Here is a 22259-nt window from a genome sequence, read left to right on the forward strand (position 1 = left end):
ACACAGCCACCGTCTACGCGCGCGTGTGTTGGTAGATACAGATGACACTCCTGAACTGCGGTGGCCCTTCCACGCTTGGAATCTGCATCCTTGGGGGTGGGGGCTATTGATTCTCCCTTCTATGGAGGGGTGACCTGATCACCGGGAGCGCCCTAGGCCGTATCCGCACTGCACGCAGCCTTCAAGGGTCTGCTCTCGGGGCGTAGCCCCGGACTCTGCAGCCGGCCCGGCAGGGGTGGGAGGCGCGGCCCGCCACCAGCAGGGGGCGCTAGCGAGCTGTGCCTGCCCCGCGAGCGCCTCGCCAGACTCCGCTCTGATTGGCTGAGCGCGCGCGCCAGTTCCGTTAGGCCGGCGCTGGGGTTTGAATGGCGGGGCGGGAAGATGGCGGCCGGTAGCGGCGGGAGGCCGAGGCGGGGTGGCCGGGCCCGCTCCCTGGGGGACTGTGTCCTATTCGGGTCCGCGGGCCCCGCCCGGCCCGTGCTGAGCCCCCCGCCCGGCCTGGAGCGCTCCCTGCGGCGCAGCGGCAGCCCGAGCTGCTCAGGTACCGCCCGGCGCGCCCCCTTCTCCTGCCGCAGCCGGGGAGCGAGACCGGACCGCGCTGCGCTAGCCCCGGCTCCGGGAAGGCTCTTCGGTGGGAGGACGGGGCTGTTTGGCGCCAGCTGCTGCGGGGCCCGAGGTCCAGTGTATGGCGGGGGCAGGGCAAAGGGGAGTCACCGCCCCTTCCCGTGACTGCCCGCCGGGGGGGGGGGGGGGATCGAATGCACGTGGCTCGTGCGCTCTTGGGGAGGAGGAGACGCTCGTGTGCGCACAGGTGCCTCTAGGTGCTGCCGGCGCACCACAGTTAATGCATCGCCCTTTGCGTCCCTTAGGGCAGCGAGCAAGGCTCGTAGTTGTGCTTCAGGAAGGAAAGTAGAGCAGATTAGCTAAGTGGCTCATTTGGATGCAGTAAATGTCCCGTGGTCCTGACTGCAGCTCCTTCATATCTTCGAGCACAGAGCAGTGTGGGTGACTTTCAGTTTAATGTTGATTACTTTTGCCTTCCTCTGTTTTCACAACTCTTCTGTGAACACTGACACCCTTTGGGTTCTGCTTCCAGCCATTTACTATCTTATGATCGATGTAATTCTGACGGACCCCACACGGCAAGTGGGGTTGGGTTAGATCAGTGTTTGAATGGGATTCACACTACAAAATGATTCAATAAATGATTCTCCTGAGTTCACCTGGTGCTAGCTGATGTTGATGGAGGTTCTGTCTTTCAGATTAACCTGACACCCAGGTCTTACCATTGCTTATAGTCACTAATTTTATCTACATAATTTTGACATCTAGCTAGCCTTTTTGTAATGCGAAGGAGGGTGCTAACACAATTCACCTAAATGGGCTTAAGATCATTCAGTACAGTGGCTTTCAAGCTGTTCTGTACCATGTCATCTTGTAAGGCCCCTGGTGGGTCCCATAGGTTGGCTACTTTTCAGTATTAGCTTTATTTACAGACATTTTCTCTATTCCGATTTTCATGCTGTAAAGTTTGAGAACCTGCTATGTAACCCCTTTAAAAAAATTTAGGGGATTTTAATCCTGTCATACTAGCCAAATCCCAGTAGGGGTTCCTATATTCCTTTCTGAGGGCATATTTTCACACCAAAAAAAACTTAAACAAATGTAGCAAATCTCAGACCAAAGTTAAACTGACAAGTGCTTGTGCTCTCTGGCTAAAATTAGTGTAGATGTTCAGGCCTGAGCTGGAGACCAGGCTACGAGACCATTCCCCCCCCCTCACCAGTCTTCTTAGCCCAAACATCTACATTACTATTTGTATCTTTTCAGTGCTTGCCCTGCAGTGTGTGCCTAAGTCAGTTGGTCCAGGCTCTGAGACTTGTTGATGTGGGTCTTTTATTTTTCTGTAGATGTAGCATAATTGCTCCTTGATAGTCTTCCTTTTGTTGTGTAGTGCCGCTGCCTTTCATTCTTGAGGGTACTGGTTTGACTGACCCCTTTGTATCCTTAGAATTTTAATTTTAGTTTCTGTACTGTGGGATCTTTGAAGGTGAAAGTTGCTCTTTGAGGTTGTGTCTCTACCAGTCTTATATTTTGGGGATGAGGAGAGAACCTCTCACCAGTGCTAGCTTGAGGGGATGAAGGACTGCTAATATGGGTGCTGAATTAGCTATAACAAGTCAGGAAAAATCCTAGGTGAGACTTGTGGAAAACTCAGTGAATATTTCTGCTCAATATGTAGCTGCTCTCAAAAAAGAAAACAGTGTTAGAATGTATAAGAAATGTGATGTAATGTTATAATGCTGTCAGTATCTTAATCACCTTCAACTGGAACCTCTGTTCATATTGAATCATCCCATGTCAAAAAGCAGATTACAGAGGGTTCAGAGATGGGCAATAAAACTGACCCCGGGATATGGAAAAGCTTTCCTAAGAAGAGAGATTGAAAATATTTTAGAAAGTAAATAGAAAGGAAGATTAAAAAGCATAAAAAATAATTAACAGTATAGAATAGGTAAATCCCCTGTGACCCTTTCTCAAAATACAAGAATTTAAAGATATTAAGAGAAACTGAAACATGGTGAACTAAAACTAATATGGGAAATACTACTTATACAAAGTGCAACTAGCCTATAGATTGGAGGGACCAAGAGCTTTAGCAGTATTCAAGAAGGATTGGACATTTAAATGGATGGCAAGAAGGATTGGACATTTAAATGGATGGCAAGATTATTCAGAGTTAAAATAGTACATATTTTTGGAAGAGGTATAAACCTTCATACTTCAGGCTATAATCCAATCTCTTAACTATTGTGGGTTAGGGAGGATACTTTCTTGGGTGGCTGGGGGAGCAAGTTATTCCTGTGAAGCAGCTGGTCTTAGGCACTGTCAGAGATAGGAAGGATCATTGACAAAATGGGCCTCAAGTCTGATTCAGCATGTCAGTCCCTGTGCTGCCTGAAAGTTTAGTGAATAAGTCCTAAGTATCCTATTACTCACTATGTTGCCTCTGCTGTTGCTAGAATTTTTCTCCAAAGGGCAATGCCAACAGATGAATGTTCCTGATGACCAAGCAGACAAACTGCTCCTAGCAAGCTGGGGTCTTCCCAAACTAGTTCTGGAGAAATACCACAGTCTGGGAGTAGTGCATATGTTTGAATGGCAAGCAGAGTGCCTGATGCTTGGACAAGTCCTGGAGGGGAAGAACCTGGTTTATTCAGGTATGCAGATACCTGACAGATTCATGCACTCTAACTTCATTAATCTACTATGTATTTGAGAGTTTTTAAGCCTGCCTATGTGCGTGCGTGTCTGTTTAAGAACTCCTCCTACATAAGGATGTGACTGATAGGGATGTAAAATCCCATTTAATTGGCTAATTAGTTAAACATTATGTTTAACTGTTAACCTATGAAAGGGGAGGTGTGTGTGGAAGGTGGGCAGGGTGGAAGCCAGAATGTTGCAGGGCCCACTAGGCTGGAGCCCCCTCACCTGCCATGGGCGGGCTGGAGCAGCCCTCCACCCTGGACGAGGACTGTTCTGGCTGGTCAAAGCAGCCCCTGCCTACAGTTGGGAGTCCAGTCAGGGCATCAACCCCTGCCTGTGGTGGGCTGATGCAGCTCCTTGCCTGCAGTAGGTGGGGAGCTGCTCTATCCCCTTCTGGTTAACCATTCACTAGGGACGTAATTGGTTAACTGGTAAGCATCACCTTTACTGGGTGATGCTTGGTGATTATGGTCTCCAGTCTGGCCAGAAAAACTCCCACCTGGAGCAGGCCCAGCCCAGCCCCTGTCTGCCATGGGACAGGCCTGGCCTGGCCAGAGCAGTGTGACGTGAGTGGGGGAGCTGCTTCATCCTGGAGGGGTCTGCCACATTTTTTAGATGGTAACAATGAGCTGATTGATGGTAATTGTGGCAGCACTCTTTCATGTGGCTTTCTGTCATCTAGGAACTGGGTGGAGATCTGCTGGGTGGTTTTACTTGGGTGACTGAATAGCCACCAAAGTGGTAATGACTTTCAATCATTGTGAACCAGGAGCTGGGTATGGACTAGCATCCTTAAAGTGAAAGGCTCTGAGAAGTTTTCTGAAATGCCTAAGTCCTGATTTAAAAAGTGATTTAGACATTTAGTCACTTCTGCATTTTTCTCTTTGTATGCAGTTTCCACTTCTGGAGTAATTCAGTTCTTAACCTCTTGTAGTTTAAATTTTGACATACTTTTCTTGGATCATGTTGTTTTAGCTCCTACTAGTGCTGGAAAGACATTAGTTGCTGAGTTACTCATCTTGAAGAGAGTCCTGGAGACCCATAAGAAAGCTCTGTTCATCCTCCCTTTTGTTTCTGTGGCCAAAGAGAAAAAGTATTATTTGCAGGTAAGTGGCATACAGTAGTGTGAGGATATGAGTCAAAGCTGCCAAACTTGAACCTTGAATGTGGAAATGTTTGTATGAATTTGGGGGTTGTGTATGGGAGTAATAGAGCTTTTACAGATACCAATTCTGTTTTTGTGAGGGATTTTGGAAATTGATTTAGTTCCAAATCAGAACAAAACCTGAAATGCTGAAAGTCTAAGTGAAGGAATTTGGGGCTGATCAAAACATTCATTTCAATTTCTACTTTTATGTTGTATTTTATTTGTGTGTGTATAAAATGTGTTTACATTGTTTATACAATGTGTGCATATAGTACATATAACAAAAGGTCATTTAAAAATGTCAATGTTTATTCCAAAAATGTCAAAAACAAGATGCTTTAACATTTTGGAATATTTGTTTGGATTTATTCGGAAACAAACTTCCTGTGTGTTGCTGCTCACCGCGTTCAGCTTGTGTGCTTCATCCTACACTAATTTTGTCACATTCTAAGGTGTATTCCAAGTCGTAATGGGATTGTGCCACTACCTGCCCTGAACACTTCACAAGATTTTACTGCTGTAGCTCCCCACCTGGGCTGCTCGCAACCAGCCTAGTATAGATATCACACTACATGTATATGCATAGCTGTAGTCCTTGGGCTTCAGCAGTCTATCAGCAATATACCAGCCATGCTTTGGCTTCCACTGGCCTTGGGTACTACTTGCAGGGTGATCACAACACACTCCCATTCCTAGATTTTTCCAAAACTTTGTTCTGTACTGTCCATTTTTTCCCCTGTACAGTCCTGATATTAAGATTCATTACTCTGCTATGCAGTCACTTTCAATAACTGATTATTTGAGCTGGACTGTTTTGTAACTCCAGTTAAAACACAGCATTGAGTAGGTTTAGATTAAAAAGAAAGCAAGTTCATTAACAAGAGAAGACAGGAGTTTATTTCAAGTAGGAGATAAAGTTATAAAATAGTTATCAGGAAATAAAAATATGTGTGTCTAAAACTTAATCTAGCAAGTGTTGCTCAAGGCTTTGATAAGGCTTTTTTCACACACAGTCTTCCATTATAATGGTGACTGACCCTTTCCTTGACCAGGATCTTTTCCAAAGGTCCTGGTGCCTTTTTTGTCTTATGTAAAAGAGAACTTGGGGTTCTCTACTAGGGAAGTTAACTGTTGTGTATATGTGTAAATGTGTAACTGCTGGATTTTTTTTTTGTGGTTACACGATTACATGTGTGTGTGGGGGGGAGCAGGTGTAAGCCAGTGCTCAGGGGGAGCTGGCTCCCTGCTAGCACCAGCTCTTGCTTTCCTCCCTCTCCCCACCTGCTGCCTCTGATAAAGAAGCATCAGCAGCGTGGGGAGCAGATGGCTCCGCTGAAGCTGATATGCATGGGGAGCCCGCTTGAAAGCCACTTCCTACATGTACTGGCTCCTGCCTGCCCCCCTCACCGCCTGTGCTGCTGCCCACGGGGTGGGGAGGCATGCAGCTCTGTGGGAGCCAGTGCTTGTGCGGAGCCAGCTTTTAAGTTGGCTCCCCCTGAGCACTGGCTCCCTCCTCCTCCCTGTGTGGGTGGGTGGGTGGGGCGGGGGGGAGGAGAAGAGAAGCCGGCATGCATGGAGAGGTGGTGTGGGGACAGCCAGCATGTGCAGGAAGCCTGCTTAAAAGCTGGCTCCCCATGGGCACAGGCTCCCCCCTTGCTGTATCTGTATGCAACCTCTTCCTTGCTATCTCCGTATCAGTCATTATGATTAGTTGATAAGCCCAGGCTTATCGGTTAGTTGTGTAACTGACTACACACTAACATCCCTATTCTCTGCCCCTTCTATAGGCCAGTGAACCTTTGAAGTGGATTCTTCAGAAGGTTACTCTACAAACTAGCATTGATTCAAGCAGTAAGGAAGCCTACATGGAATCTAGTAGTGAAGGAAGATATATGCCAGGGCTACTCAACTTTGGAAGCCCTGGGGGCTACAATGATACCTCACAGCACGTGCTGAGGGCTGCAACTTAAGTGTGGTTGTATATATGTGCAAATATATGCAAATCGCCTCTTTCACACTGATGGGCATGAATATAAAGATTAAGACAAGATTACACAACACTCAGGCCCCATTTAAATCAGCTCTGCTGATATTAATAAAATGCAATATTTACCCAATTTCCACTCTTATGACAGCAGTTTTAATGAGCAGTGACAGTCCACGAATTTAACTACTAAAATGCATATCAACAGAAGACCATTATATTGACTACATTTTTGTTTTGGCTTCCGCCCGTGGGCTGTATGTTCAGCTCCACGTAAACCCAAACTGCACTGTGGGCTGCAAACAAATGGGCTGCTGGCCACGTTTTGAGTAGCCCTGATATCTGTTCTTTCTTCACTCACTTATTTGCTAAAATAGAAATTGTTCTGTTTCCTGCCAAATCTCTCTGCTGTCTTGAGGATCCTGTTTAATACTTTTATGTTTACTTCGATTTATATGTATTTCTTTGATTAGGACTGTTTTGTTTAACACCTCTTGTGTAAGCAAGACTATATAGGTTTGAACAAGTGCTAATAACGTCATACAAGGAGCATTTACAACTCTACATATAATGTAGCTACACTCATTTCATCATATTATTGACAAATTAGACATACATTTTCAAATCATACTTCCCAAGTCATATTTTGTACAAAGTTTCTTCTAGTAATCAGTAGAGTGCAAATAGAAGGTCCTTTTGGTTGCTGTGGCTTGGACTACTCTTGTGTGTACAGGAAGCACACAGTTGAATCGGAGCAGCAGGCACGAACTGGATCAGCCATGCTTTTCATCTGTATAGTGTTGGGAATCTGTTTTAGGATATGTGTACTGGACTGATTCCAGTGTGCAGCACATGCTGATCACAGCTAAAGTGTCTAATCCTGTGAACAAATGCTCTGTCTTTTTTTGGGCACATAGACTCTGTTTCAGGAGGTGGGTGTGCGGGTTGAAGGCTATATGGGAAGCACCTCCCCTGCTGGACGTTTCTCAGCATTGGATGTTGCCGTCTGCACCATTGAGAGAGCCAACGGATTAATCAATAGACTCATTGAGGAGAACAAGATGGACTCATTGGGTAAGATGCTGGGGCCTGACCCATCTGCAGCAGGAAGGGACATGTTTATTGTGACAGTATGGAGACTCGGAACAGTTAAGAATTTTGTTTTCAGTTTAGTAATAGAAATGTAGCCGTGTTAGTCTGGTGTAGCTGAAGGAAAATGCAGGACTATGTAGCACTTTAAAGACTAACAAGATGGTTTATTAGATGATGAGCTTTCATGGGCCAGACCCACTTCCTCAGATCAAATAGTGGAAGAAAATAGTCACAACCTTATATACCAAAGGATACAATTTAAAAAAAAAATGAACACATATCAAAAGGACAAATCACATTTCAGAACAGAAGGGGGATGCAGGGAGAGGGGTATGTCCACACTAATACCAACCCTGGTACCTTCCCTTGCAACAAACCCCGTTGCCAGCTTTGTCCACATATTCATTCTGCTGATACCATTATTGGACCTAACCAAGTGAGTTATAAGATCAAGAACACATATTCCTGCGCACCCAGAAATATAATTTATGCTATCATGTGCCGAAAGTGTCTGTCTGCTATGTACATTGGACAAACGTCTCAGACACTTCGCCCAAGGATTAATGCCCACAAAACAGATATCAGACAAGATCACAAAGAAAAAACTATTTCTTGCCATTTCAACCAGAAAGGACACTGTCTCAACGACTTAACCACCTGCATTCTGCTACAAAGACCTTTTACATCTGCACTTGAAAGGGAATCCTCTGAACTGTCATTCATGTTAAAATTCGACACTCTCCGGGGGGGATTGAACAAAGACCCCAACTACCTTACCCATTACCAAGATAGCTTCCCCAATTATCACCTCTAATACCATTAGCTCACAGAGATCTAACTTTCCCCACCTCTAATATCATTAACTCACAGACACTTACCTTCCTTCCTCCTCCCCTCCCTGCATCCCCCTTCTGTTCTGAAATGTGATTTGTCCTTTTCATACGTGTTCATTTTTTTAAATTGTATCCTTTGATATATATGGTTGTGACTATTTTCTTCCACTATTTGATCTGAGGAAGTGGGTCTGGCCCACGAAAGCTCATCATCTAATAGTCTTTAAAGTGCTACATAGTCCTGCATTTTGTTTTCAGTTTATACACTCTTTCTGTTTAAGCTTGTATTTTTATTGTACTCCTGCCTCATACTACTTGTGCTAAGGAGTCAGTGAGTGGTGCCTGGTGAGGTATTGATAGTCCTTAAAAACCTAGTGTACAGTTGGGCCCCAGCAGAGCAGTGAGATGACTGTATCCTCAGAGTTAAGTTTTCTCTAGCTTGAATGCAAAGAGCTAGGGCTTGAAAGTGGAAAATCCCAAAGGGTAACAAAGAAACTAGTCATCTGGCCAAGGATTAAAAAACACGAGGGCTGAGAAGTTGATGAGGGACTCAGAGGCAGGTTTCCTGAAAGGGAATATTTTGAATGCAGGGGTCAGAGAGAGATGCCGTGATTTGGAGAAGCCTTCAGCTGGAGAAGTCCAGTCCTACAGATGGGTTTTGTAACCTGAAAGGACACTGACCCAAATCCAAAAGAACATTTGAGTGCCAAGAATATTGAGGAAGGAAACAACAGACAGGTGGTGGTCTACTTAAATCTATGCATCTCTTTTACTGCCTAAAGTAAAGGGTATTCATTTTAGAAATCTTTCTGCAAAGTCTGCTTGCCCTTCCTATCACATGTCCTTGAAGGGAGTAATCTATAAACCAGAGTGTGTACAAGTTTGGAGCTCTGGGAAAGGATGAACTTAAGCTATTCGTGGATGTGTTCAGTAGGGATGTGAAAGTGTATCCAAGGGTGGGCAATAATTTTTGATGGGGGGGCACTCCAAGAATTTGGAAAGTGGTCAAGGGCCACACTCTTCCATATTAATGGAGGTGGTGTGGAGTCTGGGATGGCGGTTGGGTGTAGAACGAAGCTTGCAGTAAGGGATTGAGATGCAGGAGTGGGTGTGGAGTCTGGAGGGAGTTTGGGTGAAGGAGGCAGTTGTGACCTGGGTTAGGGGACTGTGGTGCAGAGGTTTGGGTTGTGACCTTGGGCAGGGGATTGGGTTATAGGATCTGGGAAGGGTTATAGGGGCAGAGGTTTTGGGGTATGCGGGGTAAGAGGGCAAAGGGTTGGGGTGCCAGAGGCAGGCTCTGGCTGAGAGGCATATCTGTTTGATTCCCAGTCAGCAGCCTTCTCAAGCAGACTCCCCTGCCTGCCCCCCCCTCGCACTGGCTGCAGGGGCCATGTGGTTTTTGAACAGGTAGGAGGTTAATGGGAGTGGGTGGGGTGCTTCACAAGCTGCTGACAGGCAGCTCCCATTGACTGAAAACCGGCTAATAGGATTGTGCTGGGGGCGGAAGCAGTGCCTGAAGCCTCTCCGCCCTTCCCCGGGCTCACAGGTGTTCAAACAGAGACCTGCAATGGCTGGTTTTCTCAGCAGTGTTTGAGGGGCAAGCAGGGAGTCTGCCTGAGACTCCCTGCTGAGTCTGTGTACTGGATTTGGCAGCTTCCCGGGCTAGATGTGGCTCCCGGAGGGTAGGATTTTGCCCAGCCCTAATATACATGATTAACTGATGAGCCTGGGCTCATTGGTTAATGTTCATGGTTACATGCAGGCTCCCAGAAGGCATGGGGAGCCGTCTTAAAACCTGGCTCCTGGCGTGCAGCAACTTCCGGGAAGCCACCTGTTGCACTGTGCTGTTGCCTAAGGCCTTCCTGTCATGCGGCCTGAACAGGCTCCCTACCCATTTAACTGATTTAGTGGGATTTTACATCCCTAATGACTCTGGAAAGGGGAGATTAAGCTGACCTGGGACACTTGTACAATTTGTGTGTGAGAGAATCAGAGAAAATGGGAAATGTCCTCAAGGCTTCCAGAGACTGAGAAACTGTCAAGGAAAATGAAGGAGTCTTCCCTCCATCATGCTGCTTATAGGTTGCCTTTGGGATTCCATTCAGGAGCTGCTCTTCATTGTTCAGTATGGCGGGAAGTGGAGTTGGCGGGTGGAATTTGTGGCTGTGGCTTTTCTGGACTGGGTAATATGACTGAGAAAATCCATGAGTAGGGCTTGTCAGTATTTGTGAAAGAGTCTCATGAGTAGGTTTAAGCAATGAAGGGTGTCTTAAGCATGACTTTGAGTCCATGAATCTGCTGTATGCCAGATTGGTGGGCTGAGGAATGTGTCTATGTGGAATTCATGTGGTCTGAAGTAGGAATGGAATTGAAGTGGAGATGTTAAATTTCGATTAACTAATTGAATAGTTGATGAGATTTCTATTGACTATTTGATTAGTCAATAAGGACTTGCATGGCGTTCCACCTTTGAAATGCCGAGTGGTCCCTGGGCTCCATGCAGCTGCTTCTGCTTTGAAATGTATGAGCCCCAGCGGCGACTTTTGTACATTTCAAAGTTGAAACACCACCGCTGCGCCCCTCTTCCCATGGAGCTGGAGCTGGGTAGAACTGGCTTTGAAGCCAGCTCCCCCAAAACCTCTCTGCTTCTCCCTCCTTGCTGCCTCTCTCTGATAGAGGAAACATGTGCGGGGGGGAAAGCATCTGGTCGATTAGTTGCCTACATCCCTAAATTGTAGATGGGTCTTTTCTGGGTTTGATTGGTTGGAATTCAAAGATGGTTGATGTGGCCATTTTTCCAATAGTAGTTTAAGAAGAATCAAGCCTGCTGTCTTTCAGGAATGTGGACTTCCTGTATTACTCTCTGTGGCCCTAGGTTTTGGTGGTGTCCATTAAATAAGATAAGATGCATGTGTAGAGAGAGGGTGAAATCATCAGCAACCTCTAGGTGTCCTGTGTACATGTGAGGAGGAAGCTGTCTTTTTCTTAGAACAATCAAAAATTCATTCTTCCTTTGTGTTTGCCTCGCTGATTAACAGCAATTGATGATTCTTTAATACGTAATTCTTCCCACCCTGCACCTGCCTTATGATATTACTGTAGTATTTGGGTTGATATTTTAAACCAAGAATAGTCAGAAATCAAAAGGAGTATTAAATTGAGACCCTCGCCCTGGAATTTCCTGATGTGCATTTAATGCCATAACTTTTCACTGTACCAGCTGAGTAGCTCTGAAAGAGGAGAGTAACAAAACAAAGTTAGAGGTTGATGATTTTATCTTAATGTGTATGGCTATGTGATGTGCACATTCACATGTTGGCCCCTGGATAGTACACTGATTTATGTGCTATAAATACTTTCAACTAACCAATGGGGTGAGGGTGTATTTGGATGTGCAGTCTAAGGGTGTGTCTAGACTACAGGGTTTTGTCGACAAAAGTGGACTTTTGTCTACAAAACTATACCTGCGTCTACATTACCACCAAGTTCAGTCGACATAATGTCGACAGAACTCGGCAGTTTTGTCGACGGCAGTAAACCTCACTCACGAGGAATAACGCCTTTTGTTGACAGAACTCTGTTGACAGAAGGCGTTATTGCATCTACACTGTCCTTTGCGTCTACACTCTCATGTTGACAAAACGGCTTGCTTTGTAGACAGAACTGGATGTAGTCTAGACGTTTTGTCAACAGTATCTGTCAACAAAGCCTCTGTCGACAAAAGTCTGTAGTCGAGACGTACCTTAAGAGTTCTGCAGTTTTTGAGAGGTGTTATGCCAAATTCCTTAGTATTGATGCAGTTCCTATGCCTTTCTTCGTGTGCTCATCAAGAGGGTTATGTAGATGTAAAGTCACACAAATATATAATTACATATGCAGAGCTTGTGTCTACATACTGGTACCTCATTAAAATTTGTAAACTTGTCTTGCATTTTTTAAAGTGCAAAAAAACCCAAAGCCCCTGAAATTGATGGTAAAAATGATAAACTTCATCCCAAAGGGTAATGAAGGCAAATTTTATAAAAGCCTAAAAATACCGACAAAAGCTGAAAATGACTTTAAATATAGCCATCATTAAGCTGGTGTGATGCTGCAACATTGTACCTCCGCTTGCCTAATTAAGTCTAAATTTAGACTATTTTTTTAATGGACTGTTTTATTCTTTGAGATGAATTATTGAGAGACAACTGCGGATCTGGCTGGATTCCATCTCAATCTTGAGCTGTTCCTTTTGTTGGTGTCAGCCCCCTGCTGCAAGCTCAGATTGCCTCTGGAAATTGAGAGAAACTCAATTCCTGCTGCTGGCAGAGCTGTCTCTGCTGCCTAAGGCAGTTCAGAACAATTTGATTTGAGTTTAATTATTATGTAATCTGTGCAGTCACTAGCATTTCAGTAAACAGGAAAGGGAGAAGTTTCCTTACAGTATTGTTTAATTTCAATGTGAGGAACAAATCTAAAGAAATTGTAGCTTCCTGCTGGCTTTTAGCTATTTAAACTATTAGCCAGAATAATTAAGAATGGGTAAGGTAGAAATGGTGACCTTAGCCTTTGTTTAGGGCTGGAAATGGATGACTCGAGAGGGATCACTTGATGATTACCTGTTTCTGTTCACTCCCTCTGGGGCATCTAGCATTGGTCACTGTTGGAAGACAGGGTACTGTGCTAGATAGACCTTTGGTCTGAGCCATTATTGCTGTTCTTATGCCTTAGCTCAGCCAGTTCTTATTGGAGCTGTGTACTGGGCACACCCCCTCACTTTCATCTTTAGATTGACTATCTGTACTATCTCTGTAGACAGGCCTTGAGGGCAATGTTATTTGGTGAGATGTGAAGGTTAGAAAGATCATGTAATTTGGAAAGATGAATGGTAACTGGATTCCACCAAACATACTATCAAATTTCTTTCTTTCTTTTAAAAAAAAAAGAATTTTTAGAGATATAATGTTATGAAACTGATCTGCTGTTGTCTTCACTAGTATCAGAGAAGATATAGCAGAAATGTCACTGGCATGCTTGGGAGTTTTGTAAATTTCAGCTATTCATCTGGAATATGGTGCTGAAGGAGTGATGGGAGATTTGTTTTTCCCTGAAACAAAAAACAGGACTATGTAGCCCTTTAAAGACTAACAAGATGGTTTGTTAGTCTTTAAAGGGCTACATAGTCCTGTTTTTTGTTTCAGCTAGACTAGACTAACATGGCTACATTTCTATTGTTTTTTCCCTATGAGCTTTGGTGGGTATAATATCTGCAGTGTTTCTTTTCACCAGGAATGGTGGTTGTGGATGAGTTGCACATGCTGGGAGATTCTCACCGAGGATATCTGCTGGAACTCCTGCTCACCAAAGTTCGATTTGTTACAGAGAAAATTGCTAAAAGGTGGGTAGACCTTTGGGTTGCTTCAGTATTCAGGTTGCTCTTTGAGGGATTGGAGATATGAGTTGGCTCAAGAATTTGGTAAGCGTTCTGATCTAGGATCCCTCGGTTATTAAGGTTTTATTGCATCAGGAGGCTGTAATTGTAGTAAAAAACCTTTTTCCTCATTTTTTTAATTTGTGTTGATGTAAAATTCATTTTCTAAGAAAAGAAATTGGGATGAAGCTTTAACTTCAAATTTAAAGTAGATGAATTTTTCATTCTCAGGCGATGGTATCTCTATCACTGTTGCCTTGTTTTGGAGACTTTTTTTTTTTTTACAACCGAAAAGATTTCACCAAAAAATTGATGTGTGTGAAAGATGGATATGATCAGGCATCCTGTGGTAGACAAGGACATAGCTCAGAGAAAGACTTTGCATCTTTGTGGGACAGAGATAAAATGAAATCATTTAAATTTTTTTTCTTGTTTGTTTATAATTAAGAAATCAAAATATTATTTCCAAAGGAAAAGCACTAGCTGATTACAGCTTCTGCTGAGTTATTCCACCTGCTTATGTGTTACTATTTGACATACAAAAGATTAAAAAAAACTGTTATCTCATGTGTCTTCTGTACTAAACCATAAAACTTATAAACCCCACAATAAAATAGAGAGCCCTTTTTTTACTCTAAGTTTTAAGCCCTAAGAAGGAGTGGAAGGCTGAGACTAGGCATTGCTTTTGTGAACTTTATAAGAAAGGAAATTGTGTGTAATGGAAATTATATTGAAAAAGCAGTTCATACCAGATGTGATTTGGCTCGTTCTAGGACACAATTTGTGTTTGTAATTATTGTGGAGCTTTTCATGTTGGTATATGGGTTGGGCATTTACAGTCTGCCAATTAAGACCTGTAGAATGTGCAGCAAGTTAGGGTATGTCTACACTGCAAAGTTAATTCCAAAATACAGCTGTTATTTCAAATTAACTTCAACAGTGTCTATACATGCAAACCGCTATTTCGAAATTAATTCGAAATAGCAGAGCACTTAATTCGAATTTGGTAAACCTCATTCTGCGAGAAGCAATGCCAAATTCGAAATAGCTATTTCAAATTAAGTGTCTATACAGCACTTAATTCGAAATAGGGGACCTCCAGCCCTTCCCAGGGAGCCCTGGTGGCCACTCTGGGCACAACCAGGAAAACTTACTCTCCTCTCCCCCAGCCCCCGAGCCATTAAAGGGGTAGACCCTGGCCTCAGTGCTTGTGCCAGCTCCAAGCATGCCAGCCCAGAGCCAGCAGTGGCCACCAGGGCCCTTGACCCAGTGGCCCCAAAACATGAGCCAGCAAGCCACTGGCAGCCAGCCCTCCACAGCTCCCCAGGAGCAGTCTGCCAGCTCCCGGGAGCCTGACAGGGGCTGGAGAAGGTGGGCGCCTTCCTGGTCCAGGGTGGAGATCATGGACCTTATTCAGGTTTGGGCGGGATGCCCCCAACGTCCATGATCTCCTCACTAGACGGAGGAACACGGCTGTCTATGGCAGGATAGCTGCCAGCTTGGCCACCAAAGGCCACATGCGAACCCAGGAGCAGGTCTGCATGAAAATCAAGTTGGTTCAGTGAGACCCCCAACCCTGGGCCCTGAGCTTCCCTTCCCCCTTCCTCCCCTTGCTTCTCCTTTCTAGCTCCCTCCTCCCAGGTTTCCCCCTCCCTTCTCCCACCCTCTCTCTTCCCCTCTCCCACCTCCTTTTCTCAGTCTTCCCAGAGGTTCATCCCCACCAGTTTTGTTCAATAAACTCAGTTTCTATTTGCGAACATACGTGTCTTTTGTTTGACATCAGGAAGGGGGGCTAGAGAAGGGTAAGTGAAAGGAAGTGAGGGAGGAATGAGGCACGAGCCCCTGGTGGGGAGGACCGGGGTGGCTCTGAGGGCTTCTCGGGGTGGACGCTTTCCTTCAGGGCCTCCTGGATCCTGACAGCCCCCCAATGGACCCCCTGGAAGGCAGCCTGCAGCAAGTGCAGCTGGGCTCATGGCAATGACCTCACGAGATGCACCAGCATGCCCAGGGGCAGCTCTGGCTCCATGTGGCCAAGTGCTGTGGTGTCCCGAGTGAGGGCACTCAGGGCACTCCAAGACAGGACTGCTTTGCTGTCCCTCATCGAGGTAGACAAGCAAGCGGGGAACCCTGAGAACTGTCTGTCCGGGGTGGGTGTAGGGTCCCTTTAAGCACAGAGCTCAGTTAGCCTCAGGCAGCAGCCCAACACACTAAGTCCTAACCTGATGCCCTGCTGGCACTGTTTCTGGCCAGCCTTAACTTTGGGTTCAGGGTCCACTCAGTGTGCAAGTGCTATTTCGAAATAGCAAAACGCTATTTCGAAATAGGTTGTGTGTGTAGATGAGTTAATTCTAATTAGCTTAATTCGAAATAGTTAATTCAAATTAAGCTAAACTCGAATTAACTCTGTAGTGTAGACAAGCTTTAAAAAAAAATCTATCCTATATTCTGTGGGTTTTGGATGGGTCAACATGCATTTGGTCAGTGTTTTAAATAGTTCTAGTTTTTTTTACACAGATTTTTTTTTTAAATAAGTTTTGAGCTTTACATCTTACATCCTTATTTAGGCATTTGAAAAATCAGGCCCCTTATTTAGAAGTTCTGAACACCCATTGCTTTTCTTTAATTTAACTGTAGCTAATGAATGCTCATCATTTGAGAATGAGGCAACTTATTTAATTGCCTAAATAAGGAACCTGACTTTCAATGACTGTTTTTGAAAACTTTAGTCTAAATGGAGTGGATTTGAAATAAGATACTTAAGATTATGAAAGTTATAGTGAAAAAACATCTGTCCCTTTTATTTCCATAATTCCATAAGTTGAATTCTTAAAATGAATGGCAAGGAAATCTTATTTTTTCCCCCTCATATATATTGTGGCAGTAAGTGCCTTCAGAGGCTAAACCTTGCAGCCACATTATTTTTTAATTATGCATAATTTTATGACCAGAGTAATTGTTGTAATGTATGCTGCGAGGAGAGTGCTCACTCTTCATGTATTCAGTGTACTGTTTGAGCATCAGGATCCCAGATTGGATAAATAGGATTTGCTATTTTGCACCAGAATGTTGCTGAAGGTTCTATTTTTCATTTTCTTTTAACCCATTATAGACAGACAAAGGAGAATACTTCTCCTATTTCTAACAGCATACAGATAGTAGGCATGAGTGCTACCCTTCCTAATCTGGACCATCTGGCCTCCTGGTTGAATGCTGAGCTGTACCATACTGATTTTCGTCCTGTACCCCTCATGGAATGGGTGAAAATTGGCAGTAATATTTATGATTCTTCAATGAAGCTGGTGAGGGAATTCCAACCCATGCTGCAAGTCAAGGTAATGACTGAATCTTATTAACTAGTTGCTCCAAGATAACGTTGCTTTTACTGTCTAACTTAAAAGAAGACTCTTAAAATGTATCAGTAGGTGTGTAATGTTTTAATCAGGTGACTCTATATTAGAAGCAAAGTAGGACTTAGGCCTAAAGATTCCCATTTCCTGTGATTTGGTTTTTATGGTAAACTCCTTTCAAAACCAGAATTTTCCCTAGCTAGTTCTAATTGTTCTTAGTATCCTTTGCTTCAGAGGGACGCTCCAACCCTTCTTATGAACTAGGTTGGAGCTAACTGGACACACATGAACTAAGAATTCATAAATTCTAAGGCAAGAAAGAACTACTGTGATCGTTCAGTGTGACCACTTGTATAAGACTGGCGGTATAACTTGCTGCAAATAATTTGTTTTTAGCTAGAGAATATCTTTAAGAACAACAAAAAATCCACTCTTGATTAAAATGTTTGCCAGTGTCAGCAAATTAAGTTATGATTTTGATTACATTGGGATGTAGCTTGTACAGCAGGTGCTTGTCCTACAACCCTAATAAATGGATGGCCTCTACCGTATTTTCATTTTCTATATCCATGCATTTCTTGACCTGAAAGCTTGCCTTCTACCACCTTTATTTTAACTTTTAAATCCCCAAGGACCTGTTGTGCAGTTGTCTATATCTAAGATTGTCCTAAACAGATTTAAAGTAACAGGACAAGAATTGTGTTGTCTTATACATACTCTGGTATTGTTGAGAGAGAAGTGTGAGGCAGAACTAAGGAAAGCCTCTGAATGGTGATTAAAGTGAAAAAAGGGTAATGTCATGGGAGGCATTCTACTATAGATCACCTAACTGAGAAGTGGATGAAGCTTTTTTTAAACTAACAACAAAACCATGCAAAGCATACGATTTGGTGGTGATAATACACTTCAGCTATCCAAATATCTGTTGGGAAAGTACTATAGCACGGCATAGATTATCCAGCAGGTTCTCTGGAATGCATTGAAAACAAATGTTTATTACAGAAGATAGAGGAAGCAACTTGGGGAGAAGAAGTTCCAGAATTGATTTTGACAAATAAGGAGGAACTAGTTGAGATTTCGAAGGTGGAAGGCAAGCTTGGTTGAAAATGATCATGAAATGATAGTTAATGATTTGAAGGGAATAGTAGAAGGGAAAACAGCAGAATAAATACAATGGATGTGAAGAAGGCAGAGTTTAGCAAACTCAACATATTGATAGATAAGACCCCTTGAGAAGCAAGTGTAAAGGAAAAAAATTCAGAGGAAAGAGCAGTTTTTTCAAGACACATTATTAAGGACATAAAACAAACTATCCCAATGCATAGGAAAAATATGGGAAGTATGTTAAGAGACCATCCTGCCTTAACCAGGAGATCTTCAGTGACTTAAAACTCCAAAAAAAAAATTATGCAAAAAGTGTAAAATGGGGCAAATTATGAAAGATGAGTATAGAAGAACACAGTATGTAGGGACAAAATTAGAAAGACCAAAGCACAAAACAGGATTAAATAGCTAAGGACATAAAAAGTAATAAGACTCCATTTTACAAAGATATTAGAAGCAAGAGGGTGGTGAAAGACAGTGTAGGCCAGGGGTGGGCAATAATTTTTGTTGGGGGGGGGGGAGCACTTAATGACTTCTGGTACGTGGTCATTGGCTGGCTTCACCCCTGGAAGGGGCAGGTCCTGGGACAGGCGGGGAAGGGCTGGGACTACCTTCCTCCCAGACTTCTTTGGAGCCAGAAGCTTTGAATTAAACACATAGCAAAGGGCTCACAGTGCCCAGCCCCACTGCTGCTGTGCAGCCTGGCAGCCACCTGGGGTTGCTGAAGCTATTTTAAGGCTGGTAGCTCCAGCCCCTGCAGAGGTAGTGCCACATCTGGGAGCTATTTAAATTAGGGATGTTAAATATTGGTTAATTGAATAGTCTATTAATCTTATGAATTCTTATTGGTTACTTGACTATTCTATAGTACCCGGGGCGGGGCCAGCAGCCAGTGTGCTCCAGCCCCGCTCCCACGAAGCCCCCTGCCACTCAGCACTGCTGCCTCTGTATTAGAGGCAGCAGTGTGGGGTGCCAGGCGGGAGCTGGTCCATGAGGGGAGGCAGTTAAAAAAACCCAGCTCCCTTCATGGACCAGCTGCCTTTCACCCTACTTTGCTGCCTCTGATAGAGAGGCAACAGTGCAGGGTGGCAGTAGCCCCTGTCCAGAGAAGGTCTGAGCTCTCACACCTGGCGTGAGCTAGGACCGAGATGGGCTACCTGCCTACCTAGCTCCTATTACACTTTAAATGCAGAGCCGCAGCAGGGGTAGGTACTGCACCCATTGCAAGCCAGGACTGAGCCAGTCTGCTGGCCAGCCAGCTAAAAAATTTACTGGTGGGGCAGGGGAATGTGTGTAGTCTATATCATTAACCCAGAAGCTTCTGCTTATTGGTTAATCGAGTACACTATTACATCCCTAATTTAAACAGGATTCTGCTGCCTAAGCCACCTCCTGGAAATTCAGTGGCACAGGTAGGAGGATATAAATAGAAAGCGGCCAGATGCAGTCTGCGGGCTGGGTCAAAGTGTTGGGGGCTGCATCTTGCCCAGTCCTGGGGAAGGCCTATTTATTGCATCAGAAGGGAAGGACTAACAAAAAATGCAGTAATGGCTACATTGTTCATATGCCCCTTTTGTGTCCCCCCCCCAAAAAAAAGTTTCAGCGATTGAATGACTAATATAGCGAAACTCAGTGTAAATAGAGTAGAATCAGACTGAAAGAACAAGTGACATGTTTACAAATAAAGCCTTTTGTGTCATCAAGAAAGTTTATTACTGTAGCCCATCATACAATCATGATTTGAGATAATAAAGATAAATACATGAGGAATGATTATACATGACTAAGCTAACACTTCCTCTGTGCAGCTAACTACAGCAATTCACAGTTCATTTACTTCCTTATACGTACCCATGCTGTGATACATCCCTCACTTCATTGTTTGTCATGTCATTCCTAAGTGCACTGCCATGCCCCTGGGCACTTAAGAAACCCTGTTCTGTCAGCAGTGACATCAGGAATATCTTTAATGCCCACCAACTTGGAGTAAATCATATATCAGAAACTTCTACCACAGTTAATTTTCCACCAGCAAACTGGTTGGCAATGGAATTGAAGCAGTCTGGGGTCGCCAGACTGCTACAGCAACCTGCTTCTGGACCGGCAAGAATGAATTCTCTTTGATATGTCTTTATGCTGGCTTGTTGGAGCAAGATACTCATAAAGCTCCAGAAACATAGCTTTCTTCATAAGAAAGTTCTGATCTTGCTGCGGTTCATCCTGGATTTGCTTGATAATGTGATCCCTCCAGTCTGTGCTTGTGGCCCTGCATCAGAAGTGCTGGTCTACACAGCATCAATGGCTGTGCTGTTTTTACTTGGTAGCATCAGCCAATGGAAGTCTGTCATGCTTCCTTCTCTTTCTGCTCCATCATGAAATTCATCATGTACCTTTAGTGGGTTAGAAAATACTGCTGAAATTTCCACTGGCATGTCATGAAAATAAGGATGTTAAATTTAGATTTACTGGCTAATCAAATTGTCAATGCAATTTGCATCAACGATTCAATTAGTCAAGTAAGGGAGCCTCTGCCTTTGAAGTGTAACTGCCGCCCCAGGGAAAGTGCTGCAGGGAGCACGGGGCCAGCAATTTCAAAGTGGCAGCGCCGCATGGAGCCCTGGCTCCACGTGGTGCTGCCGTATTGAAGCACTCCCACCTCTCTCTCTCCCCCCTCCTCTTGCTGCCTCTTTCTGATAGAGGCAGCAAGGGGGAAAGCGACTAGTAAAAGGCAAATATAATACCTATCTATGACAAGGGAAATAAGGACAACCCAAAGAATTGTGAACCAGTCAGCTTGACTTTGGTACCCAGAAAGATAATGGAGCAAACAATAAATTTGTAAGCACCTTTTAAGATAAGGAAACAAGTAACAGAATATCCTAGTTAAGAACAAACTGTATCAGACTTACCCTATCAAAGAATGATATTAGGTAGGTATCATAGAATCACAGGGTTGGAAGAAACCTCAGGAGGTCATTGAGTCCAACCCCCTGCCCAAAGCTGGACCAACAGCAACTAAATATTCCCAGCCAGGGATTTGTCAACCCAGGGTTTGTCAACCCAGGACTTAAACCTCTAGGGATGGAGATTCCACTACCTCCCTAGGTAACCCATTCCAGTGCTTCACCACCCTCCTAGTGAAATAGTTGTACGTAATATCCAACCTAAGGATTTTAAGGACTAGTCAACTATCCGATAAGCAAAAGCTTATCTACTAGTAAATTACTCACTATTTAACATCATTAATCCAACCTAGACTTTCCCCACTGCAACTTGACACCATTGCTCCTCATTCTGTCACCTTTCACTACAAAGAACAGCCTCTCTCCATGCTCTTTGGAATCTTCCTTCAGGTAGTGGAAGACTGCTATCAAATCCCTTCTCATGCTTTTGTGGATGAAATAAGTCCAAATCCCTCAGCCTCTCCTCATGAGTCATGTGCTTCAGCCCCCTAATAATTTTTGTTGCCTTCCACTGGACTTTCTCCAGTGCATCCTCATCCTTTCTGTAATGGGGGGGTCCAGAGTTGGACGCAATACTCCAGATGTGGCTCCACCAGTGCCAAGTAAAGAGGAATAATCACTTCTCTAGATCTGCTGGCAGTGCTTCTCCTAATGCAACCAAATATGCCGTTAGCCTCTTGGCTACAAGGGCACACTGTTGATTCATATCCAGCTTCTCATCCACTGTAATCCCCAGGTCTCTCTTTGCCCAACTGCTGCTTAGCCCATCAGTCCCCAGCCTGTAACAGTACCGTCCCAGGTACAGGACTCTGCACTTGTCCTTGTTGAACCTCATCCAATTTCTTTTGGCCCAGTCTTCTAATTTGTTTAGGTCACTCTGGACCCTGTCCCTGCCCTCCAGTGTATCTACCTCCCCCTAGCTTAGTGTCATCTGTGAATTTGCTGGGGGTGCAATCCATCTCCTTATCCAGGTCATTAATAAAGATGTTGAAAAAAAACAGCCCAGAACCGACCCTTGGGGCACCCTGCTTGATACTGACCAGCAACCAGATATCGAGCCATTGATCACTACCCGTTTAGCCTGACAATCTACCCAGCTTTCTATCTACCTT

The 22259-nt window shown here is 44.2% G+C and overlaps 1 protein-coding gene across 7 annotated transcripts in view; it reads left to right on the plus strand.

Moving 5' to 3' along the window:
• The first annotated feature begins 296 nt into the window (after nt 1-296).
• Nucleotides 297-22259, plus strand: part of POLQ (DNA polymerase theta) — a 133969-nt gene continuing 112006 nt past the window's right edge. The window contains exons 1-6 of one of the 7 annotated variants that reach the window (XR_012897156.1): nt 297-541; nt 3024-3221; nt 4243-4373; nt 7316-7472; nt 13592-13700; nt 16843-17065. Coding sequence is in view for 6 of the 7 variants with exons in the window: in XM_075905142.1 (XP_075761257.1) it covers nt 382-541; nt 3024-3221; nt 4243-4373; nt 7316-7472; nt 13592-13700; nt 16843-17065 (978 nt within the window). In the remaining variant the exon portion in view is untranslated. Of the gene's footprint in view, nt 542-638; nt 1002-3023; nt 3222-4242; nt 4374-7315; nt 7473-13591; nt 13701-16842; nt 17066-22259 lie in introns of those variants that run through there. The other 6 variants (XM_075905142.1, XM_075905124.1, XM_075905123.1 and 3 more) reach the window with 6 other exon arrangements.

Source organism: Pelodiscus sinensis, chromosome 1, assembly GCF_049634645.1.
Source record: "Pelodiscus sinensis isolate JC-2024 chromosome 1, ASM4963464v1, whole genome shotgun sequence".
In the NCBI taxonomy this organism is placed as follows: Eukaryota; Metazoa; Chordata; order Testudines; family Trionychidae; genus Pelodiscus; species Pelodiscus sinensis.